The sequence below is a fragment of the Budorcas taxicolor genome, chromosome 19, assembly GCF_023091745.1.
Source record: "Budorcas taxicolor isolate Tak-1 chromosome 19, Takin1.1, whole genome shotgun sequence".
In the NCBI taxonomy this organism is placed as follows: domain Eukaryota; kingdom Metazoa; phylum Chordata; class Mammalia; order Artiodactyla; family Bovidae; genus Budorcas; species Budorcas taxicolor.
Window position 1 is genome coordinate 30,968,806 of NC_068928.1, and position 12,795 is coordinate 30,981,600.

The following is a 12,795-nucleotide window of genomic DNA, read 5'->3' on the forward strand; positions in this document are numbered from 1 at the left end:
CAAACTCATGTCTGTCGAGTCAGTGATGCCATCCAACCATCTCATCCTCTGCTGCCCCCTTCTCCTGCCCTCAACCTTTCCTGGCACAGGGTCTTTTCCAATAAGTTGGCTCTTCACATCAGGTGGCCAAAAGTGTTAGAGTTTCATCTTCAGCGTCAGTCCTTCCAGTGAATATTCAGAGTTGATTTCTTTTAGGATTGGCTGGTTTGACTTAAAAATTCATCAACGATTAAAACATCAGTGAATGTATAAAAGAGGTGAATAGAAATCTTTGTGCCAAGCAAGCCTACACAGCATAATAGTCTGAAATTTAAAGTTAACTGGACTGAACAAGTATTCATTTTATTTTAGAATATGAGCTGCATTATTTAATAATGTAGTTTAAATTATTCAGTGCCAGAGCAGATTCTAAAAATGAATGTAGAACTCATTAATTTTAAGTAATTCTAAATTAAAACAATAACGAGTTGCCATTTTTCACTTTTTCAAACCAGTGAATATAGAAGAAAATGGTAAGACAACGCTAGCCAGGCTAGGGGGTTGAGAGCATATCTTATTGCTTGTGATATAGTCAGTAATTGCAATCCTTTTGAAGATAACTTTTTCAATAATTCTTAAGGTAATATATATTCACTACTGAAATGTGATAGTGTATAAAAAAAGTATTTTAAAAGACAGTTAACTCACAGATTCTATAGTATTTCCTTCTAGACTTAAAATATTTGTGAACATGTTTGGTTTTAAGATAATTATTGAGTATATACTTCTGGCATGCTTTTCTACTTATTTATCATGGACTTTTTCATACCTTTTAATATTTCAGTAAGGTTTTTCTTTTTAGTACTGGCATATCATTTCTCTACCTCATTGACCTCTGTCTATTGGACTTTTGCTTCCAAATTTTTGCTATGAAAGGTATAATTCGTGTACACATTTAATTTCTCTAGTTATCTCCCCAGGCTGAATACACAGCAGTGGAACTCCTGAGCCTAAACGCATGACTATTTTTGAACGCTCTTCGTCCGTGTTGTCACATTCCTGTCATGAATGTCTGTGCCAGTCTGTTCCCAGAAGGAGTGCGTTAGGGCAGCACTCCTCAAGCCGGCATGCGCCCCGTGGCCCACCTGGGGCTCACGGTCAAATGCAGATTCTGATTCGATAGGTGTGTCGAGGGCCCTGAGAGTCGGCATTGCTATCAGAAGCTCCCAGATGCTATCTGATGCTGCTGGGCCCATGGCCACACTCGCAATAGCAAAGTTTAAAAAGCTTTTTTTTTTTCCCTTAGTATTTTTATACAGTTATTTTTGCTGCTACTTCACTGACACAAAGTGTTATTATTCATTTCTTTGTCCATCTGGTAAATGCAAAGCTATGTACATATTTATTTCTTGGAATATTAGCTGGTACTCAGATGTTATAGGTCATTTTTCTTTTAATTTTCTTAAAAAAATTTTTTTATGTGGACCATTTTTCAGGTCTTTATTGAATTTGTTACAATATTGCTTCTGTTTTATCTTTTGGTGTTTTTGCCATGAGGCATATGGAATCTTAGCTCCCCAACCAGGGATTGAACTTGCATTGGAAGGTGAAATTTTAACCAATGTATTGCTAGGGAAGTCCCCATTTTTCTTTTAATTTTATCTTTTGTTTGTGAAGGGTTGGATCATGTCCATTATCCAGTTTTAGTTTGGGTGTCAATGTTTTCCTTTGGATACACTGAACTTACTATTGTTTTCCCTGCTTTTTTTTTTTTTTTTTTTTTTAACGAAATGGCTATTTGGCTTTTCTCCCAGTATTTTTGACCTATAGTTTTTAGTTTTGTGGTCAGTACTTTTATGATTAGTCTCTCAGCTTTGAGGTTCAACAAGACGTTTTTGTACAAAACATCACAGGAATATCTCCCTATTGATTTCTGGCTGTTGTATTGAATTATTGACACTTAGGTATTTGATACGTTTTCCATTTTGATTACAAAAGTAATACTGATGAGGGCTATTTTAGAAATGCAGATAAAGAGAACTGTTGTTAGAATTTTAGCCTATTTTTATCCAGATGTTTTCATCTGCAAACAGAGGTTTAGATATATATACACGTACATGTATTTATAGGCTTCCTGTGATAAAGAATCCACCTGCCAATGCATGAAACACGGGTTTAATCCTTGGGACAGGAAGATCCCCTGGAGAAGGAAATGGCAAACCACTCGTGTTCTTGCCTGGGAAATCCCATGGACAGAGGAGCCTGGTGGGCTACAGTCCATGGGGTCGAAAAGAATCGGACACGACTGAGGTGGCTAACATAACAGCGACAAACATTTATATATATAAATGTGGGGTTAAAATAATTACTTGTGAATCCACATAATAATAAAGCAAGAACCTTGCACCAACAATTGTGAGGCGCTACTCCAAGCCCTTTACAAATCCTAAGCCATTTTCATCCCCACAAAAATGTGTAAGAGAGGTACTGTCACCCCATTTCACAGAGCGATCACTGAGTTGGGAGGAGGCAGGGCCAGGATTTGAACTGATGGTCTCATCTCCGCACACACTTCTCTCGGTATATGACTGCTATCCAGCCAGTCACTAAAATTAGGACATTCATGGTAATGCAGAACCGTGATGCTCAAAACTTGGTCCTCCAGGAACTTGTTTGAGACTCGGATTCTCAGTGCCCAACCCAGACCTGCTGAGTCAGGAACCCCATGGGGGGCATAGCTCTGCTCTAATGCTCTTGCCAGGTGTGGGGGAAATGGGGTGAGCAGGATGTTCACCAAGGGCACAGAGGTCCTAGCATGTCAGGCTGCCCTGTGTTGCTGGTTGAGGGTTGACATCTAAACCCAGCAGGTACCAGCTTTCTCACCTGTTAAGTGGGGGCAAGGACCAGGATGGGGGTTGCAAGGCAATAGACCAGATAAGCCCTGTGGTTCATCTGAGCTGGACATTTCTATAATCTGAGACCATGAAAACATGATGTATGATTTTTTTTTTCAAATCATGAAAAATGTGCAAGATGATATCAAAATCAGAAACAAATAAGGGGACATGTTAGATTCCATTTGTGACATCTTAAAGCTGCATAGCAATACTTAAAAAAAAAAAAGATTGTCACTAAGCAGCATTAACGTCAGCCTGGTTCCTACAGGTCTCTGAGTTAAGACAACAGCTTCGAATACGAGGTTTGCCCGTGTCCGGTACCAAGACGGCCCTCATGGACCGACTCCGGCCCTTCCAGGACTGCTCTGGGAACCCTGTGCCCAACTTCGGTGACATCACGACTGTCACCTTTCCGGTGACGCCCAGCAACGCGCTGCCCAGTTACCAGTCCTCCCCCTCCACCGGCGCCCTGTCCAATGGCTTCTACCACTTCGGCAGCACTAGCTCCAGCCCCCCGATCTCACCCGCCTCATCTGACCTGTCAGTGGCGGGGTCCCTGCCGGACACCTTCAACGACGCCTCCCCGTCCTTTGGCCTGCATCCCTCCCCGGTCCCCGCGTGTGCCGAGGAAACCCTCATGGGCAGTCTGAATGGCAGCTCCATGCTTCCGGAGCTGGACGGGCTGGACTCGGAGAAGGACAAGATGCTGGTGGAGAAGCAGAAGGTGATCAACGAGCTCACCTGGAAGCTGCAGCAAGAACAGAGGCAGGTGGAGGAGCTGAGGCTGCAGCTGCAGAAGCACAAGAGGAGCGGCTGTCCCGACAAGAAGCCGCCGCCCTTCCCGGCCGCCCCCATCAAGCAGGAAGATGCCGTGTCCAGCTGTCCTTTCTCATCCCGGCAAACAGCCGTGAAAAGACAGAGCACCAGCTCGGAGGGCCAGCCGCCACTGCCTCGCGAAGACGCTCAGCTCCTGCCCCTGGGGAGCACTCACTGTGCAGAGCCCTCAGGTCAGACCAACGTACTGTCTTCCACATTCCTCAGCCCGCAGTGCTCACCGCAGCATTCTCCCCTCGGGGCTGTGAAAAGCCCACAGCACATCAGTTTGCCCCCATCGCCGAACAACCATTACTTCCTTCCCCCATCATCAGGCGCCCAAGGAGAAGAACACAGGGTCTCCTCACCTGTCAGCAGCCAGGTGTGCACTGCACAGGTAAGAACTGGCCCCGTGCTCTTCCTGAAAGTGCGATGTGAATTTGCAACTGCTAAGGAGCTGACCTTGGAACTTTGCATGGGGAGGGTTTGCTAAAAGTCTGATAGTAACTCCCGGGCACCACGATCCACAGACCTTTACGGGTGGCCAAACTCACTTACGAGACAAGGATGGCAAACTTGCTCTGTAAAGAGCTAGATGATAAATGCTTTTTCTCTGTGGAATGTAGTCTTTGTCACAGCCACTCAGCTGTACCTCTGCAACCCCGAAGCAGTCACAGACAACAGGGTAAATGAGTGCACACGGCCGTTCCAATAAAGCTTTATTTACAAAAGCAAGCTGGGGTCCAGATTTGGCTCATGGGGCTGTTCCCAGGACCCCTTGGTGTCAAACTTCATTGTAGGCCAAACTATCTCATCAAGAGGGCCAAAGGGAAAGTTATCAGACCTTACTGTTCTCTCTGAGTAATGGTCTGTAAAGTGCAAAAATTTACCTACTGTGTGCCAGGCTGTGTTCTAGTATCTGGAGATTAGTGTTGAGCTAGCCAGGCAAAAATTCCTATTCTCATGGGGAGACAGACAGTAAGCAAAAGATCTAAGGAAAGTATTTAATATATTAGAAGATGAAACATCTCACAGAGGAAAAGCGGACGAGGGAGATGAGAAGTTCGGAAGTTTAAATGGAAGGGCCAGGGACATTTGAAGGGGGTAAAGGAGAAAACCCTGTAAATGTTTGGGGTGAAGGCATTATAAGCAAAGGAGGAACAGCAAGCGCAAGGGCCCTGTTCTAGGAGCATGTGTGGGACAGTCCAGGGCCAGAAAGAAGTTGGTATGGCTGGAGCAGAATGAAGGGTGTCATAGGGATGGCTCAGAAGAATATCCGGTTCAAAGACTAGACCAAGGGGAGCATCCAAGACTTCCTCTGTCCGTGAAACCGAAGAATTATTAGAAAAGTCTGAGTCTCTTTGAGGAAGAAAATTCTGAAGCTTCTGAAATCTGTTATTAGGAAGGGAATAGGAAGGAAAGTTAATTGGATCCCTGCCATGCGCCAGGTATTAAGCGGCGTGTATGGGACTCCCCTTGTGGTCCAGGGGCTAAGACTCCTTACTGCCAATGCAGGGGGGCTGGGTTTGATCCCTGGTCAGTGAACTAGATCCCACAAGTGGGGTCCCACAACTAAATCCCCTATGCCACAGTGAACGTTGAAGATCTCATGTGCTGAAACTAAGACCCAGAGCAACAAAATCAATCTATCAATAAGTCAAAAAATAACAATAAGATGATCTTTAAAACGAATCACAGTGTATTTTTTTCAAAAGAGGTATGTATGTGAGCAGCTCATTAATTGTCAAAACAGCCTTGAGTGAGTGAGTGAATGAAGTCGCTCAGTCGTGTCTGACTCCTTGCGACCCCATGGACTGTAGCCTACCATGCTCCTCCATTCATGGGATTCTCCAGGCAAGAATACTGGAGTGGGTTGCCATTTCCTTCTCCAGAGGATCTTCCTGACCCAGGGATCAAACCCAGGTCTCCCACATTGTAGGCAGATGCTTTACCATCTGAGCCGCCAGGGAAGTCCTTACGAATTCCGAAACAGCCTTACGAATTACAATTTGTTATTCTTCATTATTGAGGAAAATAAGGCCCAGGGAGGTGAAGCCAGTTGCCCAGGGCCACGGAACCAAGGATTATCGGATACTATTAATAAAATGTATGCCTCTTTCACGTTGAATATTCTCTCCCCTGGGAGTATGAGGTGGGGTAATGCAGATACATTTTTATGAACCCACTGGAGCAACACATTCACATGAAGGATGCTCACTCCTGAGTCAGCAGTCTAGGAGGAGCTGAAATGTAACATGGATTCTCATCCACATTGACAACAGGGGTCAATGTGGTGTTCTCGGCATCAAAGGTAAAAGTAGCTCTTGAAATACCTCGGGACCAGAAGATGCTCAAGTGAAGGATATGGATGCTATCAAGAAGAACCACCACTTGTACTGTAATTGATGGCTTACAAAGCAGTCTTTGAAGACATGAATGATTCCATGATAAAAAATGAATACATAAAAAGACAAAGAGCAATATAGGATAACATCACTGAGCACATGATGTTAAGTGCCGCACAGAGCCCTAGGGGAGTGGGTGTCGACCGTGAAGGGCTGCAAGAGTGGGAGGACTTGCAAAGGGATTGGACCCGAGAAGAGGAGAATCAGGAAAAGGCCACTCCATGTGAAAAAAGCGTAAGCAAAATGTACAAGTTGTGGCTGGATTAGCAGAATTTAAGCTCTCAGAGGGCTTCCCTGGTGGCCCAGTGGTAAAGAATCCACCTATAATACAGGAGACATGGGTTTGATCCCTGGGTTGGAAAGATCTCCTGGAGAAGGCCATGGGAACCCACTCTAGTATTCTTGTCTGGAGAATCCCATGCACAGAGGAGTCTGGTGGGCCACGGTCCATGGGGTCACAAAGAATCAGACCTGACTGAAGCGACTGAACATGCACACATGGAAGCTCTCAGAGGGAAAAGAATAATGCCTGACTGTGGAGCATTTTGAAGACTCACCCTGGTTGGATGTGGAGACCCTCCATTGTAGATGTGTGGAAACCATGGGGAGTTTGTGAGCAGGAGGTGAAATGTCCAAAGCTGGATCTGAGACCTTGCTGATGGAATTTAGGGGGATTTGGAAAGATAAGACACCAGGGCAGGGATCAGCCATTTCATTTGTCCTTCTTCCTCTCCACAGAACTCAGGGGCACACGAGGGCCACCCTCCCAGCTTCTCTCCCCAGCCTCCCAACCTTCACCCCCCCTTCTCTGGAGCTGCGGCAGACAGCAGTCATGGTGCTGGGGGCAAACCTTCTCCCAAAAGCCCAGGTGTGCAGCAAAAGGTAGGCACCTGGAGACACATGTAAGCTGCGAGCCAGCTTGGCCTCGTCTCTCTCTGTGACCCCTCTCCTCCCCGTGCTGAGGTTCAAACAGAAAGAAATGACATTTTGGATAGAAACAAGTCTACTTGAAAAGGACAGAAATGGATATACGGATATAAGTGGGAGTATTCCAAGGCATCATTTCCTGGGTTCATCCCAGAAATTATGACAAGTAAAATGGCCTTGGCAGGTTTGCAAAAGAGCGTGGCGAACAGACCAAGTTCAGTGAAGTTGAAGATAGGAGTCAGGGAGCATGGGGTGGGGGGGAGGCGGTGGAAATGTGGAGAATGAGAGAAATAGCGGATCCTTGGAAGTGAATGGAAAGGTGCAGAAAGTTGGAGTCGCCGTGTAGAAGGGAGGAGATGACACATGTCAGCAGGCGGGAGAATCAGAGAGGTAAAAGATGCAGGATATGGGGAATGCAAGGAGCAGTGGGAAGGTAGTCAAAAAGGAGGCAGCCTTTTATGTAGCAGCCTGGATGGGAAGGGGGCTTGGGAGAGAATGGATGCATGTATATGTATGGCTGAGTTCCTTCACTCTTCACCTGAAACTATCACAGCATTGTCTGTTAATGAGCTATATATACCCCAATACAAAATTAAAAGTTCAAAAAAATAACAAAATTAGTCTTTAAAAAAAAAGAAGGTGGCAGACATGAATTGACCATGACACGAGGGTGCTGCGTGCGACAGGCAGGGCATCACTTGGGGATGGAGACTCTGTGATGTCCCGGGTACCCCTGCAGAGCACACGGCACACAGCGCTGGCTTATGGAGAGACACACCAGCAATATCTGCATATATACTCACTTGGGAATGAAACGGGCTTCCCTGGTGGCTCAGATGGTAAAGAATCTGCTGTCAGTGCGAGAGACCTGGGTTCGATCCCTAGTTTAGCAAGATCCCCTGGAGAAGGGAATGGCTACCCACTCCAGTATTCTTGTCTGGGAAATCCCATGGACGGAAGAGCCTGGTGGGCAACAGTCCATGGGGTGCAAAGAGTTGGATATGATTGAGCAACTAATACTTTCACTTAGGAACAACACAGGCTGAGAGATAAATTACTCTGGAAATGCCTGGGATGATGGAGCTCTTTGTGTTGGACTGGACAGACACTTCTTCATTTTCTTTTCTCATCTCACTTTCTCCCAACAGTCAGGGTGCACCTTAGAGGAGGGGAATGAATTTCTGAGGCTCCCATCCTGAGATGCCTCCAGCATCGCGTCCACAGTGATGTGTCCTGTCGTTGATATACATCTGTAACATATCTGTGATATATATTTAAGCCCCAGATCTTTTTTCCCTTTAATCCATTTTTCCTACAGTTGAGTCTATAGTTTCTAGAACAGGAGCTATATACAATGTCTGACGCATGGATTGATCGTCTTTCTCTGAATTTTACTCACGCAGATGGCGGGTCTGCACTCTTCTGATAAGGCAGGGCCAAAGTTTCCAATTCCATCCCCAACTTTTTCCAAGTCCACTTCCGCAGTTTCAGAAATAACCCAGCCACCATCCTACGAAGATGCGGTGAAGCAGGTAAGCACATGATTTGATCTTCCTGGAAGAGCAGGCTGACTCACTGCATGTTGTGTTATATGATGCGGCTTCATGCGTGTAGGTTCTGTGGCCTCCCCCGCCGGAACAGGCAGACTGTCCAGATGCTCACTGTGAAGAAGCGTGGTGTGTGTAGAGACGCCGTGTGAGGCAGAGAGAGGAGGTTGACTTAGCACCCAAATGTCCAGACTCGGTGCCAGCTGCCACTGCCACAAACGCTGGTCAAGAATTCGACTTCTCTTCTGTGAAATGAAGACGATATCTACTGGATAAGGGTTCTAGATGACATAGCATTGATCACATTGTCTTGACACAAGATACGTACTCAAATAGTAACACGTGAGAGTAATTGCTGGGGCAACCGTTTCTAAGGTTCTTCCTAGCTTCAAAACTCAGTGATCCCAGGGACTGAGATCCGTGTATGCCTTTGTCCTCCTCATTCCCATCCCCTGGTATCTGTAAACACCAAATGGATCCTTTGTGGTTTCAAAAGAAAAGAAGAGGGCCAGGCGAAGTGGACTTCCACAGACAGAGCTCACTTACCTCAGATGAGCCAGAGGGGAAGGTGTGGTCACTACAAGTGCAATGGGGAGCCAGAGGAACGGGAGGCAGATCCAAGTCACTTCATTTCTTATTTTCTTTACTCGGGTCCTTTCTTCTTGGTGAGCCAAAGGTCTGTCGATTTTGTTCGCTGTTTGAAAGAACCAGAGCTCTTGGATTTATTGATTTTTTTTCTATTGTTATTTCATCTCTATCTTATGTAATTCCTTTCTGCTTTTTAATGTCCTTGCTTTTTTTTTTTTTTTTTTGGCCACACTGCATGGCATGAGAGATCTGATTCCCCAACCAGGGATAGAACCTCTGTATTGGGAGTGCAGAGTCTTAACCACTGGACCACCAGGGAAGTCCCTCTAACAGTTCTAGATGATAGGTTAGGTTGTTCATTTGAGATTCTTCTTATTTTATTGAGGAATTTCGGTATCCCTATGAACTACCTCTTAAGGACTGTTTTCACTCCATCCCATAGATTTTGCATGCTTGTGTTTTTGTTGACATTTGTCTCTCCGTTCAGTTCAGTCTCTCAGTCGTGTCTGACTCTTTTCAACCCTACAGACTGCAACACGCCAGACTTCCCTGTCCATTACCAACTCCCGGAGCCTGCTCAAATTCATGTCCATCAAGTCGGTGATGCCATCCAACCATGTCATCCTGTGTTGCCCTCTTTTCCTTCCGCCTTCAATCCTTCCCGGCATCAAGGTCTTTTCCAATGAGTTAGTTCTTTTCATCAGGTGGCCAAAGTATTAGAATTTCAGCTGCAGCATCAGTCCTTTCAATGAATATTCAGGACCGATTTCCTTTAGGATGAACTGGTTGGATCTCCTTGCTGTCCAAGGGACTCACAAGAGTCTTCTCCAGCACCACAGTTCAAAAGCATCAATTCTTCAGTGCTCAGCTTTCTTTATAGTCCAACTTTTTGACCAAGTCCAACTTTTCTTTGTCTCTAGGTATCTTTTAATTTCCTCTTTGATTTCATCACTGACCAATTCATGTTTTAGTAGCATGTTGTTTAGTCTCCACTTAAGCATTTTTTTCCATTGCTTTTTCTCTGGATTAATTTCTAGTTTCATGATGTTGTGATCAGAAAAGATGCTTGATTGTTGAGGCTTATTTTGTGTCCTAGCCAAGTCACTTCAAAGTGATAAAAATGGCCATACTATTTATATATTAAGGTGCCCATCTCCTGGAATGGAAACTTCTCAAACAACTGAATCTGCTCTGAACGACTCTGGGCTAGGGATCATTCTGCCTCCTTTCCCCCCTTCTCTTGTTGTGTCACATTGTTTTATTTAGTAGTTTTCCTGTCCAAAAATGCATGCTACCAAAACCTTTAGCCGGTTAACGTCCGTATTCATGAAGGCCAAACGGTGGAACCAACCCAAGTGTTCATTGAAGGATGAATGGATAAATGAAATACGTATTCTATACATACAATGAATATTGTGCCTGCATGCTAAGTTGCTTCAGTCGTGTCTGACTCTGTGCGACCTCATAGACTATACCCCGTCAGCCTCCGCTGTCCATGGGATTCTCCAGGCGTGAATACTAGAGTGGGTTGCCATGCCCTCCTCCAGGGGACTTTCCCCATCCAGGGCTTGAACTCAAGTCTCTTATAGTCTCCTGCATTGCCAGGTGGGTTCTTTATCACTAGGGCCACCTGGGAAGCCCCACAATGAGTATTACTCAGAATTAATAAGGAAGGAGATTCTGACCCCTGCTGCAAAACCTTGAAGACATTGTACTAAGCTAAATAAGCGAGCCATAAAGGGAAAGACACTGTGAAAGTGAAAGTGTCTCAGTCGTGTCTGACTCTTTGCGACCCCGTCATGGTCTATACAGTCCATGGAATTTTCCAGGCCAGAATACTGGAGTGGGTAGCCTATCCCTTCTCCAGCGGATCTTCCCAACCCAGGAATCAAACCGGGGTGTCCTGCATTGCAGGCGGATTCTTTACCAACTGAGCTACTAGGAAAGCCCCAAAGATGCTGTATCAGTCCACTAATGTGAGATACCTAGAATCATCAAATCCACAGCAACAGAGAACAGAACAGTGGTGTCCAGGAGCTGTAGGGAGGAGGGGGTGGGGAATAGTATTCAGTGGGGTCAGGGTTGCAGTTTTGCAAGATGAAAAAGTTCCAGAGCTGAACGGTGGTGCCAGCGGCACAACCATGTGAATGAACTTAATGGATTTGCACTCTGTCCTCTGAAATTGTTAAGATGGTGAATTTTTATTTTGTTTGTAGTTTACCACAATTAAAAAAACAACAACAACACTGCTAACCAAACCTAATTAAAAAACCTGTCATACTGCTTCCTATGATTTCCTACAGAAGTAGTCGCTACATTTTAATTTCTCTGTTCTCCTTTGGTTAATTGGCAACAGCAAATGACCCGGAGCCAGCAGATGGACGAACTCCTGGATGTCCTCATTGAAAGTGGAGGTAAGATATCAGGATGCTCAGCCCCTGTGTGCACTCTAGGGTGTGGATGCTCAGGGCCAAGGTCAGATGCTCATTGTGAGTTGGACTAAAGAGCCATGTCGGGGTGGAGCGTCCCTGCCTCTGAGCCTCCTGTCCAGGTTTGGAGCAGATAAAAGAAGTCCTAGAGAGTGACCCCTCATCACCTTTGTCCCATTGTCCTCAGAAAACTTTTCAGCAATCGTTTCAACAATTTTCATCTTTCAGCTTGGTCCTTGTTTTCCTAAATGTTTTTCCTGCTAAACCATTTCCCCCTACTGTTCTAATCCCAATGTCCCTCTCTTCTTATTATGAGAAGAAGGAAGCAGGTAAAGCAAGTCTACTCAAAATGAATCTCCCACCAATGGGCCCTTCATGTTCACACATCATTCAAGCAGTGACAGTGATCAGTGTGTTCTTTTTTGCCTCCTTTTAAGTCATTCATTTACTTCTTTTTAAACAGTTACATAGTTGTGCCTGAAATTTTAAAGCATGCAAGTGACTATGATCATGTAAGGAGAATGTGTGGATAAAAAGAAAAGACTCCATATTGGAGCCCCTAAGTTGTTGCTGTTTTTCAGTCCTAAAGTCCAACTCTTTGCCACTCCATGGACTACAGCACACCAGGCTTCCTTGTCCTTCACTATCTCCCTGAGTTTGCGCAAACTCATGACCACAGAGTCAGTGATGCCATCCAGTCATCTCATCCTCTCTCATTCCCTTCTCTTCCTACCTTCAGTCTTTCACAGCATCAAGGTCTTTTCCAGTGAGTCAGCTCTTTGCATCAGGTGGCTGAAGTACTAGAGCTTCGGCATCAGTCCTTCCAATGAGTATTCAGAGTTGATTTCCTTTAGGATTGGTTTGCTCTGCTTGCTGTCCAGGGGGCTCTCAAGAGTCTTCTCCAACACCATAGTTCGAAAGCATCAGTTCTTCAGTGCTGAGTGCTTAAGTGACAGCATTGGAAGTTTCAGAGAACTAGGTCCCTCGCTGAACCAGGCAAAGCCTCCACCTTTAGGGGTTTGCTGTCTGGCAAGAGAGATGGGCATCATGCAAGGAAACAGGCAGTTCCTCCCTTGTAACAAGAGGGAAAAAGAAAAACATGGGCACAGGTGTCTGTATCGTTGTTAAGTTTCATGATGGAAAGATGAGCAGGTTCCTATCAGACACCATTCTATTTTGTATTTAAACTTTTCATTTTGTATTGGGGTAT

The 12,795-nt window shown here is 45.2% G+C and overlaps 1 protein-coding gene across 1 annotated transcript in view; it reads left to right on the top strand.

Annotated features, from left to right (window-relative positions):
- Nucleotides 1-12,795, top strand: part of MYOCD (myocardin) — a 41,690-nt gene that overhangs the window by 26,564 nt on the left and 2,331 nt on the right. Inside the window, exons 10-13 of the mRNA XM_052658370.1 lie at nt 3,145-4,086; nt 6,833-6,976; nt 8,425-8,553; nt 11,513-11,570. Of these exons, the coding sequence (XP_052514330.1) occupies nt 3,145-4,086; nt 6,833-6,976; nt 8,425-8,553; nt 11,513-11,570 (1,273 nt within the window). The remainder of the gene's footprint in view (nt 1-3,144; nt 4,087-6,832; nt 6,977-8,424; nt 8,554-11,512; nt 11,571-12,795) is intronic.